This window comes from Amblyomma americanum, chromosome 5, assembly GCF_052857255.1.
Source record: "Amblyomma americanum isolate KBUSLIRL-KWMA chromosome 5, ASM5285725v1, whole genome shotgun sequence".
In the NCBI taxonomy this organism is placed as follows: domain Eukaryota; kingdom Metazoa; phylum Arthropoda; class Arachnida; order Ixodida; family Ixodidae; genus Amblyomma; species Amblyomma americanum.
In genome coordinates this window covers 119,928,033-119,949,633 of record NC_135501.1, presented here as the reverse complement: position 1 = coordinate 119,949,633, position 21,601 = coordinate 119,928,033, and the positions used below count along the sequence as shown (strand labels likewise).

Genomic DNA, 21,601 nt, shown 5'->3' with positions numbered 1-21,601 from the left:
GTGCGATTGTTCCGGTTACCGAAGATGTGTGCTACTCGCTTTCTTAATGCGAAAACATTTATCTGGAGGTTCAGAGCCTATTAAAATCGTCTCTTTCCGATGTGTGTCAGCAGGTTCAGAGACAAGGAAAAAGAAATCGCATCAGTATCCATGACTGGGAGTGAATCGCGTGCCGGCGCGAACAGATCAGCTTCAAAAGCCACTACGCGAGACCGGTAAGCTATCGCCGCAGTTTCTGTGTTTTTTTCTGTATTCCACGGAAATAGCGTCGAAAAGGAAATTCTGAGTACGTTTATGCCACGAAACATCTTGCTCTGTAATACAAGTCCAGCATAAAACCCCACGTCCCCACCTTCCCAGATATCAAAACTCCGGGAGGTACACACAAGCATCCAAATAGGGAAGTCAGCTAGGCGGCTCTTATAAGGCAGCATGTACTCCGCGCACCATGCACTGCTCAAGGAACACAGATTTCGTTGACCAGGACAATTCGGCGTGGCAATGCAACATACGGCTCTCCCAGAGAATAAATACTCCCATCAACACAAACATGTGACATGGCAGAACGCAGTTTTTCCCTAGAGGCAAAAAACGGATAGTTTAAGGAGTGATTTCCGTGCGCTTCCTAATTTTTCGTTGTAATATGTCCCAGAAGAACATAGCACAATTGCACAGAATGAAACAATGGTCAATGGTCTCTGGCGCATTGCAAAGGCGGCAATACAGCGTTCATGGCACAAGCATCTCCTTAGCGTGAAGCCATGCTTTAACGTGCAGCGTCCATGTATGGAGTTTAAGAAAGAACAGGACAAAGCGCGGTGTCCTGTTGTTTCCTTCCTCGTCCCTTGTTTTTTTGCGCGGTTTCAAGATGCACTCTACTAATAGTCACCAACTAGCCCGTCTCTCTCTAATATACTTGAAGGTGTCAACAAACGTCCTAAAGGCATCCCCATAAAGGCCCCTCATGGGTGTGTCCACTCGGTAAAAATAGGAAAGGCAAATGAGGATTTAGGTTCCAAATAAACACAGCTACTAAAATGGGGTGATTGGCCGATGTGGAAAAGAAAAAAAAACACGAAACAAGCAGATGCTCGAATAAGTGAATAAGGCCTATTCCAACAAACTCCAGAGAAAGAAACAGGTTGTCACGATGCGCGGGTTGCCATTGCGAGCTCCATACGAAGGCAGCGAATATTCCGTGCATGACCCGCACTTTCTTCTCCGCACAAGGACTAACCAAGAGCACTTAGGCAAGTTTTCTAAATAAAAAAAATGTATACTTGAGCCCGAGCAAACACCGAGAGTACCCTTCCCATCCAAACCAGGGTTTGTCGTCTTATGGATATTATCTGTGAATCCCAGTAGGCGCCACTGTTGCGAATTTGATGCAGAGGAACCCCTAAGTACTGAAGGGCGCCGCAAGCCCAGCTTGTGTCGGCAAAATAACTTGGCCTCCCACTCCAGTGACCCAACCAAAATTCCTTGGAATAATCTAAACTAAGAGCAGCACATGATAACTCACAAAAATGTTAATTAAATTTAATGCCTCACGTGTACATTGTTTTTGATAGACGAAAATAGTGTGACATGATCAGAACAGGCTAAAATCTTAATTTCACATTGTGCTGGGAGAAGAATTGGATAGTTGCGCTGCTAATAATACTTAAGCAAATGGGTGCAAGATACAGTGCAAACAACACAGGCGATAATGGACAGTCTTGGCGAAGAGATAATTTCAGTGGTATAAAGTTAGCTCATGGTTAACAATCAGCATTGTATAGGACTCCTTATAGCGCACCGTTATGCCCCGGAGCAAAACGTCTCCAATATTTGGATGCTCTAAAACCGCAAACAAAAAATCCTGACGAAATTTATCAATTTCGATAACAGCTGGTTGGCCCGTCTCTTCGGGTACTGTCTCTAATACCGACATGTAATATGAATATTTGTTTGTATACTGCGGTCTCTGATAGCGCAGACCTGATGCGAGCCTATCACGTCAGCGACAACAAGCTGCGGGCGATTACAAAGAACCTTTGCAGAACGTTTATGATGTGCATCAAAGCGGGGAATTTGACGATATTATTCAACTGTATTCGGCCGATTTGTGCTTGTGCTTTTTGTAAATAATATGTATGCTCGGATTAGAAAGTGGGAGGCAAAAAAAACCAACATAATAAGACTCCTGTAAAACCTCCATCAGCACAGGCGCAAGGCAGGAGGAAAACGTTTTATAGAACTCGCTAGTAATACAAACTGAGCAAGAAGATTTGTGACCCGGCAGTTCAGAAATGGCGGTTTTAGTTGCAATCAGTCCAAAAGGATATGTTCCTCCACTACAGCACGCTGCTCATCGTCAAGTGGAGGAAAGGCATCGAGTAAGGAATTGTAATATGGTCTTTCATTTTTGCCGCCACAGCCCACAAAGAGCTTCCGAAAAAGTCAAAGAAAGCGTCAAAAATACCAGAAGTACCACGGTTCGTGCAAATTCTATTTTGAATTTTCAGTTTTTTTTTTTTCAGAAAGAGCAGTGCGCTTTTCATCACTAAGGACCCAACGAGATGGTTAGTAATCCAGAAACCTGCCGCATCTAGACCTTGTCAAGGTCCCCCTTGTATATTTCGGTTTCAAGCTGTTGAAGTTCTGCTTTTACGGTAGTAATATCTTCTACATAGGTGCCGGGGCTAATCCTCTCTAACTCATGTAGCTCAACTAAAGAACGCCCGATCTCACGAAGGTGATGTCTGTTCAAAAACGCAATTCTTGCTGGGGCTTCAATAGCCAAGTTTTTTTTCCTGTTTAAATAAGTCCCTATTTTGCAAATCTGAGTGATCACCGCGTGACCATGCGTCTCTCAAGAGTAGATACAGCGCGTTGAACGATTTCATCTGAGAGCACACAGCTATTCAACTTCTACAGCCCCCATCAAGGATGGAGTATGCGCCGACTGCACCTCCCTATCTGAAGAGACACCATGCAGTGATCACTGAAGAATATGGGCCGCACCCTATAACAAAAACAATAGCTAAGATTTATGCTGAAATGAAAATCCTGTCAAGCAGAGCACTAGAGGAATATTGTGGCCCTTATCTTGACCAACACCAATAAGGTTGTATTCACGTGTAAAATCAGTAAAAAAGGAGAACTAGGGTCATAAGGCTTAATTAAATCTGCTCGGTCTTCAACCCTACAAACACAATAAAATCACCCAACAGTAAAATTTTGCGATCCGTGCACAACAGAAAAAAATACCGTTCTATCTCGCAGCTTTACAGAGGCATAAACACAATTAATTCGCCACTGTGCACCTGAACTTCGATGTCACAGTAGATTAGTCACTAGTAATCATCTATGTAATACGACGCGGAAGTAATCCCCAGTGTATTAGCATGAGAGGGTGCATGCTATTTATGCTGTCGCCGCAGCCGAACAGGCCTTGTGTTAACACAGCGCACTCGCGTTGTGCATTGCAGACCGTCGTCTTCATCAACTTTTGCGCGTTCGGCTCACAACGACGGACTCCCAGTGAGGATCCCAATCTCAAGACCTGACGCAGCGTGCGGGCTTCGCCCTTTGGCGCTGGAGCTCACACTTTTAGCGTGGAACACGGGAGAGTTTTGCAACCTCCGCCTCAAGGCACTGGACCCTGGACTGCGCCTTCGTCTTCCACGTAACTTAGCACGTCGCGACGCAACATTGTTATGCCGTTTATGGATCGGCGTTGCTTTTACCAACCACTATGCTTTCCGGATGGGGATGGCCGACAGTCCTGCCTGTGAAAGCGCCGGTTGTGAGGAGACCATCGCTCATCTTCTGTGTGAGTGCTCTGCATTTGCGAGTGCAAGACATACACTGTGTTGTGCCCTGGACCGCCTCGATCCTCGCCCATTAACCGAGCAAAAGATCCTCGGTCTGTGGCCACAGCAGTTGACTGCCCTCAAGGCATACAAGGCAATCTTTGCCTACTTGAGAGCGACTGGATTGAGTGACAAATTGTGACAGCGTTGTGCGTGCGTGTGTGTGTTATGCCTCTTTCCCCTTCTCTCTTCCTCCTTTTAGCCCCCTAATCCCTCTTCCCCAGTGCAGGGTAGCCAACCAGAACCCCTTTTCTGGTTAACATCCCTGTCTTTCCCTCCTCCTCTTTATCTATCTATCATCCGCTCCGTCCCGCAGCACCGGCCGCTTCATCGGCCGCTTCATCTACGTAGCAGGAAGCCATGCTTTCGCACCGATTCAAATGTAGTAAACATTCTCTGCTAATATTTTTTCTGTGGCTTATTAAGCACCTGGGATTCGAACCCGCGGCAGCGCGAACAAAGCAGCTTCGCTGTCCACTGCCCGAGAGCACTAGGCTATGTAAAGCTAGTAAATTCGTCAATTGAGTGGCTCCAAATAATAGCAGACCACTTAGCATTCACTGCGCACGTGAACTTTGCCGAGGAATGCTCCGATTAAGTCGACTACGCCCCGGTGCTACTGTTGCTACGTAGCTGTGTATACAAACAGCACAGTCGACTCGTTTGCAAGGTACAAAATGCAAACTGTCCTCTGATTATCTGAAGTACTTAGTCTCTCTTGCGCACAAGTCGAAGGTTTACATGCTTACATAATACAATAGCACTGCTGATGTGATCGCCTTCCTGGAAATGCTTGATAGTAGAGTTATTGATTCCAAGTGCACTCCAAACATTAATATGCCTGTAATTGACTAAAAAGAGAGTGAGCTGCCCTCTAGTGCTCGCCCTTTCATAAAATGGTGTGCGCTAAAGGGCAGCTTACTACCATTTTACGCCTTTCTGTTTACAGTGCAGGACCAGCGCTTCCTGCTAACTGTATCTGCCTTCTCTGATGTGACCAATAGCTGATTTCAAATTGTTCCGCCCGCATTAAAAAAACCCGCTAACTCTGGTGCTTCCGACTGCCCCCGGCTGCCTTCGGCACTACTCGGAAGACCGTGTCACACCGCTACTTCCCGTTTATTGTACGCGCGTCCTTCGATGTAAGCAATCGTCGACTCGAGGTAACCGTTCCCGGAATTATACTCGGTGGCCATTTGCATTCGCCAAAACTTGCGAATTGAAGCCACACAAGCGAATCCTGCGCACTCGCTCGGCCTTGTGGTGAAATTTCTGGCAAAGTTCATCGCTGGTGAGTGTTCAAATGGGAACATAAGAAATGTAGGCGCTCACTTCAGCTTTCGTAATGAGGACTCAAAGCATACGTATTTAGGCCATTGCGTCGTCGCGCTCAGTTCTCATTCAGCTATCGATCTGACCAAGACAGATCGGGTGACCATTCGCCGGTCGGTCTCGTCGGCGTCGCTAGCCTGAAAACTTGTCGCACTACGACGATATGAGATCGTTGGTATTGCTGGCGTTGTCGCTGCCATTACGTGACAAACCAGTACGTCAGCTAAAGCATCTGCCGACCGTCCCACTGATCTACAGTGTGGCGTCGCATCTGCCTCTTTTGAGCGAATCCCAACAGTACTGAAGAAAACCTATATTATTTTTATCACTTTGCGCAGTGCCTGGGGGTGTGGGAATTGTACTTTTACTAAAACGAATTGAATACCAATAGCGTCGCTTCGCTACCGAATTTAATGTAAACAGTTGATTTAAAAACAAAATGGAATTCATATCGAATATTTAGCACTCGCTACTAGTGCGAATATTTGTTAGAAATGAGCAAACTTGCGAAAAATTGAAGCGGCGACGAAAGTGATGCGATACGGTGTTATAATTACAAGGCGCAACACTAACCTCCGCTACGGGATTGCAACACGAACTAGTACACTAATTCAATGACACCCAAGTGACACGAATAAGATAATTACAATTTGCTCCTGTTGATACAAGACAAACTAGAGTTGACGACAGCCACGTATGAGCCATGGCCTCCGAGATCGGGCATCAGTGCAGGGATTGCGGAGCCCTGCTGCGTCGTCCAGTGCTAGAGGTCCGGTGTCGGAGCCGCCACACGAACGGATTGTGTCGCGGCGCTGAACCCTTCATCCTATACCTGCATCCCATTATCCTGCACATACCGATAGTGCCAGGAACGTACGTGGAATCGGTGTTCTAACAGTTTTTGGAACAGCCGTCGAAGATAAATACAGCACGCCTTTTTCGAACTTCGTGCCAGTTTTTGGAAAAGTATTCGAAAAGTTTAGATCACGTTCATTTCTTTCGAATAATTTTGAACATATTTTATTTGGTTGGGTTTATTGCCTATGCGGATGTAACGTCCTAAAGCGACTCAGGCTTTGATGGACACCGTAGTGAAGGGCTCCGGAAATTTCGGCCACCTGGGGTTCTTAGTGTGCGGTGACATCGCACAGTACACGGGCTGCTAGAATTTCGCCTCCATCGAAATTCGACCGCCGCGGGCTTGATCGGACCCACGTAGTTCGTGTCAGGAGCCGTGCGCCATAACCGGTGAGCCACCGCGGTGGCAACATATTCTATTTGATTTTTTCGAATAACACAATGCGGGGATATTCAATTGCCTCTTCGAGATTATCGAATATTCGCACATCCCTAGAATTAACGTGTTCATCAGCATCTGAGGAATGACCGATACTTCAATCGCGGACGAAAGGCTATGAAACATGTCCTTTGACGTCTCAGCCGACTTCGCAGAAGACGCTGACAGTGCGGAACCCCTTGCGACGTCACACTAGCATTTCACACTATGGCGGTCGGCGCCAGTGGCAGGAGTTCCCGGACTTCGACTTCGTGGCGTTCTTTGTAATGTACAGCGCGTCCAGGCTACTGAAACTTTGTACGTAGAATCACAGGAACTTCTATGATTAACTGAAGTGCAAACACTACGCCAAAAACCCATGTTACGGCGCCTTTAATTAAATCCTTGCGCACTGATGTTTGTGAGGCGGTTAAATAGCTTTGACCGTATAGTACGGACGCTTAATTGGCTAAAACAATTGGCCGAGGTTCAATGCTGCTGAGCCTACTAGACGGGCGAAAGCAAAGCCGGCGGTATTTCTAGAGAACAATGCTATGAAGTCATTGCTAGGTCATACGGCGGAGGTTCGGCGCGACGGTGGCGCAGCCCCGCTCCAGCTGTGGCTAGTCACTTGATGTTACGTCGCGCGCGTGAAATCTGGCTCAAGGTTAAAAGGCAATGTTCATGTCCTTGAAAGTTGCAGCTTTCCCTACAATACAAGGAGCACAAGAGCTTCTTTCGGCTGTGCACGTGCACCTTAAAGCAAAATTTTGATTAGTTTTTGTTTTGTGCATTCGCAGCTCTTTGAAATAGCACAACGTGCTCCTAAGTCATCAGGAGTTATCTGCTTCCGAGTAAGTGGTCGTTACTTTTTACTAGAAAAAGAAATTAATCACTACTTTCAGGTTATATCCATATGACGCTAATTTTTCTCCCCTAATACTGCACAAACAATGAAAGCTATGTAACATAAAGATTGAGGGCGTCACCCAAGTTTATTCACCGCGTTGAGATTTGTTTGTCGTTATAAGGCGTGCAAATAACGAGTATGCCGGCGCCGTCAAACTAAACGCGACTGCTCTCGCCAAGCGGCTTGGACGATATGAGCGCTATTGGGTGTTGGCCACTGGGTCCGAAATTTTGCTGCCAGGTGCGTTTTCGGTGTCTCACGATAGCGAGTACCATGCAATAATTCGAGCATAGTCCCTGATCCAGCGACCAGTACTTAGCAGCGCCAAAATCATTCAGGGTCACGCGCACGAAAGTTCGTGTTATGTGTACGATTCGCCGCAAGCAGCCTGCGAAGAGGGGACAATGCGATATTATAGTCCTTTTCATTGAAGACAGCTAGCAATAAATATATTTTTTTTTCGCCAAAAATGACCTTGCTTTTATCTCAGGTTGCGGAAAGAAAAAACAGGCAAGATATATTAATTGGGAAGCTAGCAAGCTAAAACCTTATACTTGACCATAAATTCATTCAATTTAGCGCCTCATTGTAACTAGAGCTACGTAGCTAGCAGTCAGTATTAGACACATTTCTTTTCTAATTTATTAGCGCGACGTTCTCGTCGGCACTAAAGGCCAAAAAGTTCTAGCTTTCCGATGCGTTAGGTTTCACCCGGTAGTCGAAGCTAGCCCTCTCCCACAACCACAAGCGCATGATATATGATGGCGGGAGCGACAAACGCGAGAAGGTACACGAGTCGCACGTAGCCAACTGGCCCCTCATTAGCGCGGAACACCCAGCTCTTCAGCATAACGGACTCGTTTACACTCGCTCTGAGAGCCAGAACCGAAGAAAACCCCACTTTAAGGAAAGATAGAAATTTATTTGGCTACAAAAAAACTCACAGGATGTTTACGACAGTGTAACGCGAGATTCGCCGATAGCTGTATGGGCGTTTAGTTTTCAGTATATAGTCCTGGCACACTGGCGCAGTGGTAACCTTATAAACCCCTGCACTGGCAGACGGCTGTTCCAAACAGAACTGCCCATGGGCTTATGTCTACGGGTGGTTACGCCGACGCCGACGAGAAAGCCACGGACGGGCGCCTAACAGCTATCGCTGTAATAAAAAGCGCCAAGGATCATGGCGAGTTGTCGGGCAAGGGCCAGTTGACGCCAGGAGCAAGGGCGAGAGTCAGGATAGTGGGGTGACTAAATGACGATGGCTCAAAGGAAAAGGCAGTGAGCCAGGGAAGTAGCATGAATGAAGGTTCAGTTGGGAAAAACGGATCTGGACGGTAGTGGTAGAAGTTGGAGCGCGCACGAGTGGTGAGGAGATTTGTTTCCACTGTGCTTAGGACGTGGGTTTCGGTGACAGAGAGGCAGGGGGGGGGGGGGGGGGGGCGGCGCTTGGAGACGGGTAAGATCAACCTGAAGCTACCAGTGGTTGAAGTCGTTCTTGTATATATTCGCCCCTTCACTCGTGGGTGGGCTGGCTCAGGGGATTGCCGGAGCCCGGTTAAAGAAATTGCGGGTAACCTGAAGTGATGGTGGGGTACATATACAGGCGGGATTAGTCTTACAGAGGCCACTGGCCTTATGGGTCAGTTCTAGAGGCGCAATCTCTTAAACCAGGGACTCAGGCGGAGCGAGCAACGTGACGCACCAGTTCATTGCCAGCATTCCCTAAATGACCACGCTTCCACCGAAGAGTAACCATGGCGGGGGGGAGGGGGCATGGTTATCAGGGAACCGTTGCTACCATCTCTGAGGTCGAGAGCGATAGTGATATTTTTGTTGGAAGGAAAGGCTAACTTAGAGTTTGCACAAATAATATACTTGTGTGTAGGTGGAGTCTGTGTAAGGGTCAATATGGTGTGGGCCACGGCGGTGATCTCGAGGGAGGTAATGACCGGATGTATGAAAATATGGCCATGTGTATCGATAATTATCCAATGCTTTCTGTGAAACACCGCAGATACGGCTATTCTTAGTTAGAAAACATTGCTTTGAAAGAAAAGAACTTACCCTCCCTCAAAAATAACTGCGTCCAATGACAGTGCCAAACCTGGCGACAGTGTAAATGTGGTATGGCAAGATATCTGAAGGGGTTGAACAGAGTGATGCCTGGTGTGCCACTTAAGAAACTGATTTAAAAAACTTCTGTATAGTTTCGAGTTTGTAACGCAAATGATCTACTGTCATCTGGCTTGTGACCACGAAGAAATGGTTACATATTAGGTTTATATGTCAGAGTGGATCTTTAATCTACTATATCATTATAGTGGCGGCCTAGTTGCTGGGTTACCCCTCCTATTCAGGAAGTATGCTGGGTGCGTATGGTGGTGGTGAAATTTTACCAGTGGTTTGGTGCAGTTTTACCCGTGTTTGCCCCGTGGATGGACTGTGCGTACATGGCCGATGGCGAAACATTTTTCAGGAAAGAGCACAGAAGCGCAAAAACCGTAAAATGAGAATAATTTGGTTTCTTTTCGCAGAAACTACATCAACTCCTAACCCATTTGAAGAAAAGATGATACAATATTTCCCGCCATGGTTGTGCGAGAAAGTTTCAAGTCTCACCTGGAAACGAAGCAGGAGTACTGCTTAAAAATTAGTTCATGCAAAAGCTACCGCTAGCGGAAAAATAGGCTGAATTTTTCGTAGTCCGATTGCTGCGCTGTCAGGCGATGGCGCTTTATTGAGTTTCTCACTCGGTGTACTGCATGTGTCCAAGTATTTGTGCCCAATTTTAAAACTTGGAAAAGATATAAATCCCAAAACGTCGTAAAATAATTACAGTGTAATTAAACTTTTGCTCATTCAGTGTAATCGCTCATTACACTCAACTATCTGCAATAGAGGTCAAATTTGTGAAGAAGTAGTGGAAGTTCTTGACGCCTGCGCGACAGAAGTCACTTTAGTCCTCTTTTTCACGAGTCCGATATTTTCCTTTTGATTCACTAGACACTCTGCTTCAGCCTTCATAAATGGAATGCGCTACAAGCGATGCGAGCGTTGTCGAGGGAAAAGTGATTATTGCGCGTTCAGCTCTACTTCCCGATACTAGTTTGCCCCGCAGATATGCTATGCCGCCGCGAAATAAAGTAGATCTCGACTCACAATCAGCTAGTAAACAACATCGCCTTGTACTACCATGGTCAGCATATAATGTAAACCCTGCGATCAGGAGCAGCATCGATCGCTTAAGAATCCTGAAAGAGCGCGTGAACATACAACTAGGGCTTTTATCAGTTAAGCATCGATGGCCGCAAAAATGGTTTCACTACTGAAAAGCCATTTTTAAAAATGTGAAGCGCAAATGATTGCACTTCGATGTAACTGTCTCCGATTTAAATAAACTTCGGCGAGAAACGCATAAACCTTGCCGAAAGATGTGGTACGCAAGTGTCCATAATTGACCACGAATAACTAAAGAAGCAAGCTGCTTTCTAGATGTACTTGTTGCGACCAAGTATAAGCAAAATGTTCAATCAACCAGGCTTCCATTTCAGCCTAGGGCGACCGCCTCAGCGTAATGCTTACATCAGATTATCGGAGCATGCTGCATGCATTTCAGAGCGCTGTTCCCTGAGGAAGTACAGATTTTGTTCCAGGCCTGCACAACATGTTCTCTGATAATTGTTTTAGAACGGGTACAGCCTAAGGGATCATGTCCAGGTCACCAGCAGTAAAGCGCAGGCGGAGACAGGATCTGAAACAGTTGTCTCCTGTACTCCAGCACAGGTTTATTTATTACGATCTCCAAGTGCGGACCCGCAGCCCGAGCGTTTCTGTTAAGTGGCTCGTGCCACTTCGTATTCTTGGCACGCGTCCGTCGTCCAGAGATGGCGCTGGTACAACAGCGCGGTGTTTTGAGAAGGCTCATGGGCGTTCTAAAGCCTATTGCCGACCTAAGGGGAGTTTATGGCATAGAGCTGGAAATGAGTGTGCCGGCTCGTTTGAGCTTTGATAGCTTATCAGTGCGAGTATTAAGCGCGATACGTTCACGCTTGCGGGGCATCTTCTTATCGCAGTGTTCCCTCCCAGTAGTCACGAGCTTTCGGTGCGGCAGCTCTACAAAAGCGTCAGACCAAGACCTGCAAACTCCACAAACCTTGCGCCGAGTGGACCTACTGAAAGAAAAGGTTTCACTCGCGTTACCTGAAAGGCGCCCAGTGTCAGCACCTCGTGCTCGCTGCCGCGAACAACAACGTGAGGTCGCTGACCAGATGTTAGGGGACCTCTACGAAACAACGGTACTTCACGTGGAGGTTCCTTAATTTCAAAGCGCTAGTAATATATTAACATCGGGAGCTAAAACAACCAGTAAAAAAGTTACCCGCAATTTACAAGCCCCCGCCTCCACCATCAGATCGGAGCGCCTTGTCGGACGTCTGCGACGGGTGATACCTTTCGGAGGGGTGCCACTCCTCAGTTTTCGTGAGCAGACACCTCCTCAGTGTCGCGATCATGTAATTAAACGAATGAGACCCACTTTAATATATCGACAATAAAAAGACATTGCGCAGGTTTAGCTACAGGTTTTTGTGCTACTGTGCTGCGCTTTCTATACGACCTTTTGAACAATACATTCATCCATCATATTGTCCCAATAACAGAGTCGTGAAAAAAGAGCATTAACGATTACTGTTGTTAAACAAATCGTTTTGCGATGCTTATGCTAAAATTCCCACCTGGGTACCTGTGCCAATTTATCATATAGCGTCATGTAACCAAGGTTATACTGCAGGCTTTATTCGTTCAGCGGATCATATTTTGCTTCTACTTTCTAACCAGCTCACTAAGCCGGTGGCAATTGTAGAGGTTTCTTTTCAAACGTGTTTTGATCAAATAAAAAGAGTTAGCAACAGTACTTCATAAAAGAACGTATAGCTGGACGAGTTGCTCACGATCCATGATATTTATTTCTTTGTTTATTTGTTTATTTATTTATATTTTGTGTGGTGCCCAAAGAAAGCCATAGGCCTTTTACGGTGGTGCATCCAGAGCAGTGGAAGGGCAAGCAACAATGAAAAGAATAGAAAAGGTAAAAATAGAGCAATTCAGCAGGCGAAGACGATGTGATTGACAACGAATAATAGAAACAGTTAACGGTCAAAAGGTGTTAAGAGTTTAAGTGAGGAAGTTTTTCGCCAAAAAAATTATAAACCTATGAAATGGCGTAATACGTACACATTCCTACAATGGGGTTGTTTTGAGCGGTGACTCGTCAGACGCACGTTTTGGCGCATGGGCCGTCTTGGCACCAAATACTTAAATAAAGATGCTAAGTGCATGCAGTCAACGTACTCGCCTAAGCACTTGAAAGGGAAGAGAAGGTAGAGCACACCGGGCAGACCTGTAATCATCTCGGGGAGCAGATAAGCAGACAGCACGACTCTTCGCATTCCTCAGAAATCTTCAGATTTGCGAGTTTGTGCGAAGAGGTGCGGCAGATCAAACTCCATACAACGGCAGCATACTCATCTCTCGGCACCGCTAGGCTCCGGTACAAGGCAGCGTGGCATGCAGTACTGCGTAGGAATCTGCGTACATGGGTAACCATGCCAAGCGTACGCAGACCCTTGCTTTTGACATCCAGGATGTGAGGCAAGACACGCGACTTAGCATCTCGATGAACGCTTAAGTCACGAACAACAGACATCGTCGTAATGCCCGGCTGTTGATAGAGCAAGAAAACTTAACAAGGAAGGTCTTGCACTTAAGCAGTATCATGACAGTGTTTTTTTCATTAAAGTTCTTATTTGACAAGCACCCGTCTTCGATTAAGCTGCACTTCGGTGGAGCGGATTCTGAGGAAAATCGTTAGGACGTCAGCATATTGGGACACCTGAGATTGAACAACTTCATAAAGGTCACGGATGAAGAGATTGTACAGCAGAGACGCCAAATTAGATCTCTAACGAAGCCCAGATGTCACACTGTACTGGAAATTGACTAGACTTTACTTCACGGTAGCTCACGCGGCTGTGTTTACCTTATAGGTAGCTAGCAAACCAGCTGCAATAGGGCTTACAAAGACCATAGTTAAACAGTTTTTTTTAAATGCAGTGGTTTAGTACATCAAACTTCTTGCTGCAATCAAAATAAACAGCATCCATCTGCTCTCTGCAGAAGACTGGAGGAGCACCACAACTCGAAAAACTGAGAAGTGTATTTTCAACGTAACAATCTGTTCGAAAGCCGTGCTGATAGTCACGCAAGTGTCTTTTCGAAAAAAAACGACAGCTTTGAAAGAATGACTATCTCAAACACCTTATCAAAGGAAGGCAGACGGGGAATTGGCCTGTAGTTACCGGGAGCAGTGGGTGCTCCGGCCTTAAACAGTGGCACTACCACAGGTTCTTTCCCAGCACCGGGAGAAGACGACGTGCTGAAAGACAACCTAAATATTGCTACTCGTAGTGGTGCCAGAAAGTCGCAAAAAACCATAACAAGGAAGGGAGGGATGCCATCAGTGCCACAGGTATTCTAGATGGTGGATGACGCATAGCGTCAGTAGTATCTTCTCCACTAACTCTTGGCTGTATTACAGTGCGCGCACCATCACTTTCCATAGTTTGGGAGCTAGTGCCATTGCCTGTAAACACAGACGACAAGCAGGATACAAACATCTCACAAATGTCTGAAGCGTCAGTAATATAGCCGGCGTTCGAAATCAGGATTATGGGGGGACTGGGTTTTTCGGCGCTTGCGCGAGCAAAGAGCGCCAGAAATTCTGCGCGTGTCGCGTGAAGCTCTTTTCTATAAAAACATATTTGTCGCATCTCTATAACCTTTTAGCTTCGGCTCTGTAGGCCTTGAACTCAGCTATTAAGCCGTTTCAGGTATTCTAATCAGGCCTGCGTAAGTGAAGCTTCCTGCACATAAAACATATAAGTTCAACAGAAAATCATACAGGGTATTTTGACGTTCTCTCTTTCTTTCGTAGAATAAAACGATCAATTGTCTCCTTGATGAAGTTTGTCAATCGGGCTACTTCTACAACACTCGGGAAGTCTGTTTGTTACAATGATACGATGAGCATTGCCGTGCATGTAGTCACAAGGTCCTAAGAAATTCCCCTTGGCATAATCAGGGCGAGGATCAGGCAATTTTACAAGCACAGACCCCGTAAGAAAAAAGAACTGCCAAAAAGAACACGCCACGCATCAGCTGGCACTTAAGCATCACAAACAGGCCAAACAGTGGGGCTACCAATATTTGCTTGTAGCACGTTCAAGGCGTCGCCGCATGAGTTAGTATAGAAATGAGTAGCCTTAGCAGACAAGCGAGCGTCATTTCCCAACAAGTCGTCATCCATCCACAAAAGACCAGGAACACTGAGGTCGCCAATAGTGAGACGTGGTAGCTCTCCGGATCAGGGCCATTGCCACGTGGTTCAAGGATACGCTCCAAGGCATCAGCATCAAGAGATAGGTTTAGTTTGTATAAGCTGACAAGGAGTTTTTGTGCCTTTTAGATTAACTTCAGTCCACAGGGATTCGTCGTGCAATTCCAGTTCGTAGCTGCAAATTGAATGAATTTTTTTAATTGCGAGAACGCCACGGCATCGCTCGTCAGTATGTTCGTAATTTCCGCCACTGTGATAAATTACAAAACAATTATGAAGATAGTGGGCAGAGGAGGTTTCATCAGTTAGCAAAGACTCAGTTATTCAGACCATACCACGGTTAATAAGGACAGAATTTTTGAGAAAAAATAACAGTCACACTAGGTGCAAAGACCACACGCGTAATGACATTAGATGGAAAGGGAACTATACACCGCTAATCGTCTTTACGAACTGGTTCGAAGAATTATACGAATATTGCTCTATTAACGTACCAATTAAATGGCGGAACAGGTATGCAGCGGGCAACACATAGCGGTGATTGAACTTTTCAAAGCTGAACAGATACATGAATCCATGCACATTTCAAAAGTTGAATAATCAGTGTGCTTGGCCAACTGGATGCATCTTCCGCCCTTTCAAACAGCAAAGAAAAACCAGGAACTGAGCAGGAAAGACACCATGAACGCTGACTTTCCTCATACGCTTTAAATGCACACACACGTGCAATTGTATCTCTGCCCGACAAAATGAAAACCAAAGAGAACAAAACAAAGACAAACAACGGAAAAGATCCTTGCTTCATCACACAAATATGACTAAATTTCTGAAAATGTGGCCCCTAAGGAAGCAATTCTATGGCTTCTCAATTATAGCTAAGATTTGCTCAAGCCTGCGGAAGCGCCATTATGAATGGGATAGTCTTCGACTACCTCTCTTGCTGTCTGATCATTATGTCTGAAAACGGCAGACATTTGATCAAAATAGAGCTGCGCAGTTTTGATCGGGTTGTCGGCAATGCAGCACTAAATTCGAATCGGCAGTCTTGTCCCGATATTTATTATGCTCCCTCAGGCAGTCCGTCCAGCAGTGACCTGTCTGACCAAAATGTCATACCTCGCATGAAAGGGAAGTTCGCAGAAAACGCTTTCGACGCAATTAACCATCCTGTCAGTGTGCATTATAGCATACAACCATCTTCCCTTCTCCTTCCTATATCTTTCTATCACCTCCCATGCGAGCGCTCTTCTGAGCAGGAAACCACACTTTTCTAGCTCTGCTTCTAAATGTATCTCAATTCATGCTTGATTGAAGTTGTTGTATACAATTACTCGCCGCGGTACCTCAGTGCTTTTGGCGTTAGGCTGCTAGCTCCAATGCACCAGGATTGAATCCAGGCCGCGGCCACCGTATTTCGACGAATCCAAAATGCAGTGTCAGCACATGTTTAAAAACGCCAAGTGGTCAGAATTAATCCGGAGGAATTCCTTACGGCATCCCTCAGAGCCCTGGTTCCAGTTCGGGACTTTAAAATCCCACTTAGCTCGTACTGATACCTACATTTGTCCATTTCATAGGCAGAAGCAAACTACTAGCGGCGAGCGAAAAAATACCCTGTTAGCACCAAACCGTACGTTATTCGAAGTGATATCCTTGTAAAGCAGCCCTCACCATAAAAATTGGGAAATATTAAGCCTTTTCTAACCCTTCCAAAAAATTCAGAACTTCAGAGCACGACTTAATACACCCATGTCTTCCTGGTTGATTGCCGTGCTACCTCCTCTGTCCCGGATGCCACCTTCAGCTCAGCTGCCGCCTCTCCGACCGCGTCTCTGAGCGACCAGTTTGATTATAGACTGGCTCATTGTTACTACCCTGCCGCTTCAAAACCTAAGCCGCTCAGCAAAAACGCAAACACTGCTATCATAAGCACCACTGCATCGTGTTCCTTTCTCCACTCATGAAGATTTCCTCTGGACAACAATCTGCACACTTGGCTTCTGCAAGAGGTTCCTCCAGGGGTTCGTAGCGCTTTAGGCCGTGGTAAAACGAGCACCTGCAGTTTATTACCCCTCAGGCCTCTCACACACTGTCACCGATTGCCGGCGACAAAAAAGAAATAAGGTTCTTCACGCCTGGATAATGAAGCAGTAGTCCCGTCGCTCCTCCCAGCTTTAAATCGCGACCGTAGTGCTTGTCTTCCTTCAGGAAAGGAATTAATTCGGGCTCAGTGAGTTTGATCTAACTTTTCATCTCCACATACCGAACATCACCATCCCTCGTCTTTGCTGCCGAGAGCGTGTGCTCGTGCCACGCTGTTCTCGAAATAAATACGATCGTTCGAGCGGTGGCCCACAGTATTATGGCGTACAACTACACATCCCGGCTACACAAACCAGAAGCAAGGATAAAAAAGGGATATTTTTTCGACATTACATTCGGAGGGTGCAGAAATCGGTTTTTCAGGCGCAATTATTTATATTGTCACGAATATTACGCGTCACACAATCGGCGGACAAAACTACTTCAGGCTGCTGTGCGGCCGCAAGCAAGATGGCGACACACTTCTGCTTCCTCCACTCCTGCACTTTAGCTTCCTCTACTTCTGTGCTGTATCACTGCTCCCTCCTCTGCAGCATTACCTCGATGCGGCCTGCTTTCAAAGTGGGAAAATAAAGTCAGACGCGCAAGGTTAAACACAGGTATCGCGGCACAGAACTGGCGGCACTCAGCCTCAACGCTCGCCTGTAATAGCATCTTGCAGCACCTTTCCCGCGGTTATAGTTTTTAACACTGACTCTTCTATATAGAGAATTATAGTACGTCTCACAGTACTGAAGGGGGTAAATGGCTACAAATTTTTCGCTTTTCCCTTAAGTCTCAGGACGTAGTCGGGGTAAAGCCGCTTGACTTGCTGGACTTGAAGGACGTGCGCGGGCGCGTTTGGCGGTACAAGCGCCTCTCGTTGTGGTCTTCGAGAAAGCATAAGGGCGAGAGTGACACTGCAAACTGAGCGCGATTGTGTTTCGCATCGCCCGCGCATCCTAAGTGCGTACCTGCAAACACGACAATACTTTTTGTTGTTCGGCAACCGAAGGCAAGAATACATGTCAGACGGGGTGACACGACCATGCGTGCGATAGGGCGGCTCGTGGATGATATGGTTAAGCTTATTTTGAATCGCCTCAGTCGCCGACTTACTCTTGACGCAGTCTGGGCTTAGATAAAAAGAAGTGCGTAGAAATAAACCAAACTAGGTATAATTTTTTCAACATTCTCCATAATGTAATCGCTACAAAGTAATCATTACATGTTGGCTTGTATCTCTAAAACTTATATATCCCGGTCAGGTTGATGAAACGCAATTTATTCTCGGTAGATGCTCTGCCATGCAATATGCAGTCGCTCGTGAAGGTAGATAAGTGCTGTTCCCCAAAAAAAAAAGGTTCGCGAGGCCACTGGGCGGACCGAATGAGAGTTGAGAGCAGTGCAATTTACGGATTACTTGACCACTTTTCCTTCCTTTTTATAAGAAATTTGTCAGTCAACAGGAGTCTGAAGAAATAGTTTCATTTAATTAGCAAAGTGAAAAACGCCAAGACAGACTACGAGACATATGTACGTGTTGTCTGCTGAGAGAATATAATTTCAAAATGTGCAACGAATATTCACTGTGCCACTACTTAAGACAGCGAATTCTTCCCGTTGGAAATCAGCAGATTTTACATAGACAAGAACTCATTTGACCCATCTTGCCGCGATTTGAGTGGCTCTTCGTTAAATCAGGAGTCAAACGCCCGGCTGTGAACTGCGGCTCTGAAGGCGGTCGGCTAAGCTTGAAAACAGCTTTACCTCACAAATATTACGAACAACTCGTTCCAAGGATGCGACATATACACAGCGCCCTTCCTTCTGGGGCCAGACCCAACTTTACCCGATTCTTGAATCCCGAACAGGTTTAATAAAAATCTACTTAAACGCGATTTCGAACCGAAATTGAGCTTTACAGGTAACTTTTGCTTGCTGTGCGAAAAACTGAAGATAGCACATAAAATTTAGCAACGTATTTTGTTTATTCCTGAAGTGTGCTTTTAGCCCACTCCTTTCAGTCACTTATTTTTGTCTACGGTGCTTAATATGAGGTGAATTTCTAAGAGTTGAAGCCAATCATAGCAGCTGACTTGGCTTCTTATTAGCTTCAGTCTATCACGTACTACCCACGGTAATGACGCCCTCCTCTAAGGATTTTCTCCATTCAACAATATCGCTGTGTCGTTGAACTAATGCTTTTGTATTCTAGTAACAAAGGTAGTCAAGTCTAGCGCACACGTGTAAGTGCTGCACAGCTAAAGATGATGTACGCGACAAAATACTTTCAAAAAATGAGAGAAAGGTGCTATATATTTCGGTATATATTTTCTAGTGCAACCTGCCGCTTCAATATAATGTTTGAAAAGTAATGTGGAAAAGCCAAAACCTTTTTCTTAAAAACTCGTTACATCTCTCACTATCAGTATCACCATAAATGTCATGCTATGAGTATTACTATCTTGAATGACGCTGCACCCGGCCAGGTCAAAATGTAACCCTTTCCGACATGCTTTATGTTCAACTATCATGAAGAAGCTGAACAATTTAGTTTCCATATCTCCAACCCCATATTTGATGAAGATAACATGAACGTCCTAAAATCGTTAGGAATGCATGCATGGCGTACACCTGCACATTCACGAATCTTCAGCTCTATGGAAAAAAAAACACATTTATACCAAATGAACCTTTTTTGTCATTCGAAGCAGATCCTGTGAAGGAAAATCCGCTAGAGTACCTTAAGAAAAAATTCCACCGCGTTGCAGAAAAAGAAGTTGCAGCACCAGGCACCACGTCCTCTGCGCACCATAGAACGTCCCGGCGTTCATCTTGCTTGCTTGCTTTTGCAGAGTAATTGTTTTTGAGGGTGAGAAATGGCGATATCATTCTGTCCGGCAGGAATTTTCAGTGTTATTGGCATCCCTTATTCTGCGAAAAGAGCTCTACACGCGTGCACCGTCGTATTGGCCCTCCTGCAGGGACAAAAAGATCACACACACTGTAACACGGCATTGTGTTTCCCTCTACGCCTGCCTTTTTGAAGCGCATGCTGACATTCACAGCTCCGAACTCATTCGTCCGATGCTGATGGTCTGCCTTATTTTCAACTCTCACCGCGGCCGGCAGGCGGAGCAGGAGTCAAATAAGCCTTATCTCTCGTTCCTCCTCTCTGCCGGGACAGAACGCGAAGCGCTGCGATCTTTTCACATTCGTATAAAACTCCATAGCTCTGGCACTAACGGTTGAGAGCCCTTAAGGCCTTCGTGCGCCCATCATGAAGGCCCTCGTTCTTCTTGTGCTTCTCGGCGCCGCGTTGGGTAAGTTTGAAAAAGAAGCTTCATGGAAATCATCCGGTCCCAAATACTGACCCTTAGAGTCCGGTTTCTGTGAGGCGTTAACCCGCCGCGGTAGCTCAGGGGTTAGGGCGCTCGGCTGCTGATCCGGAGTGCCCATGTTCGAACCCGACCACGGCGGCCGCGTTTCGACGAAAGTAAAACGCTAAGGCGCCAGCGTGCGGTGCGATGTCAGTGAACGTTTAAGATCACCAGGTGGTCGAAATTATTCCGGAGCCCTCCACTACGGCACCTCTTTCTCTCTTCTCTCAGTCCCTCCTTTATACCTTCCCTTACGGCGCGGTTCAGGTGTCCGCGATACGTGAGACAGATACTGCGCAAATTCCTTTCTCTTAAAACCAATTTTCAATTTTCAACTTCGCTACATGCTGAAGAAACTTTAATAGACGTAAAATCTTTGAATAGTTTTAATATTGTTTTTATTAGAATGAAGCATACTCTACTTTTTCTGAATATGAATTAAAATAAGCGCCTAGCTTCTTTTATCGAAAGATTAAGGACAGAATATAGAAGCTTGGAGGAGTTTTTTGTTACCCTAACGATGAGGCATGGTTTCGATCAGGCTTGAGCAATGCTGAAATCGAGTAAACCGTGAATAATCGCACTAAAGTTGAGAGAGAAGACGGCACTTACCGATCACATAATTTTGTTGTGAATGCGTTGCCAAAGTGCTGCCAGCGATCGAAATAGTCGTGACGCCGTGTTTAGATTCTTGCTTAGCTGCGCACAAGATTGCTTTCGCGTGTCGCCGTACATTGCCGGAAGAAGCGCGCAAGCGCGACTACATAGCCTCGGGTAAGGCTGCAGTATGCAAAAATAAGGGGATAAACAAATGACATATGATAGCCACACCAACATTCACAAGATCTTGAAACCGATGCGCTCTACAATGCGAAAGTTGTGCTAATAGCATCCCTATAGCGGTCACTCCTATTGAGCATTGCTCGGGGAAAAATGGCTCAGACATTAGCACCGATTGATGTCTAAAAACTGAACAAGCAATTCTGTTCTAGCGAAACAAACATTTTAGTCAGGTTTTCAAGCTACGCAGTCAAAGGTGTGGATTGTGTTATTACCGACTGCGGCCACTGAGAATTCACTAGAACAAAGTAGACCTAAGCCCTCATCGCGTGCCCTTACTGTTCTTCTTCAAGCATTCCTCACCTGAACCGTAGCAATAACCGTTTCGATTACTTGTAAAAACGATTTGTCGGGACACAAGACGAAAGCAAGAGAGTAAATCGTTGGCAAAGCCCAAGAAATCGCCTACTGACAAAGCGTTTAAAGAGCCTTGTGAATTATCTGTCTCCATTAGGTGAAACAGACAATCCGGTGCTAGTACGTTGCATGAAACGCGAAGGGGACAACTGAACACCTGTCAAGAAA

General features: G+C 45.9%; 1 protein-coding gene across 7 annotated transcripts in view; it reads left to right on the top strand.

Annotated features, from left to right (window-relative positions):
- Positions 1-20,054: 20,054 nt before the first annotated feature.
- The window catches only part of LOC144132628 (uncharacterized), a 75,959-nt gene continuing 74,412 nt past the window's right edge, over positions 20,055-21,601 (top strand). For all 7 annotated transcript variants that reach the window (XM_077665163.1, XM_077665160.1, XM_077665166.1 and 4 more), the window contains exon 1: positions 20,055-20,179. In XM_077665163.1, the coding sequence (XP_077521289.1) occupies positions 20,137-20,179 (43 nt within the window). In that variant the 5' untranslated portion in view covers positions 20,055-20,136. The remainder of the gene's footprint in view (positions 20,180-21,601) is intronic.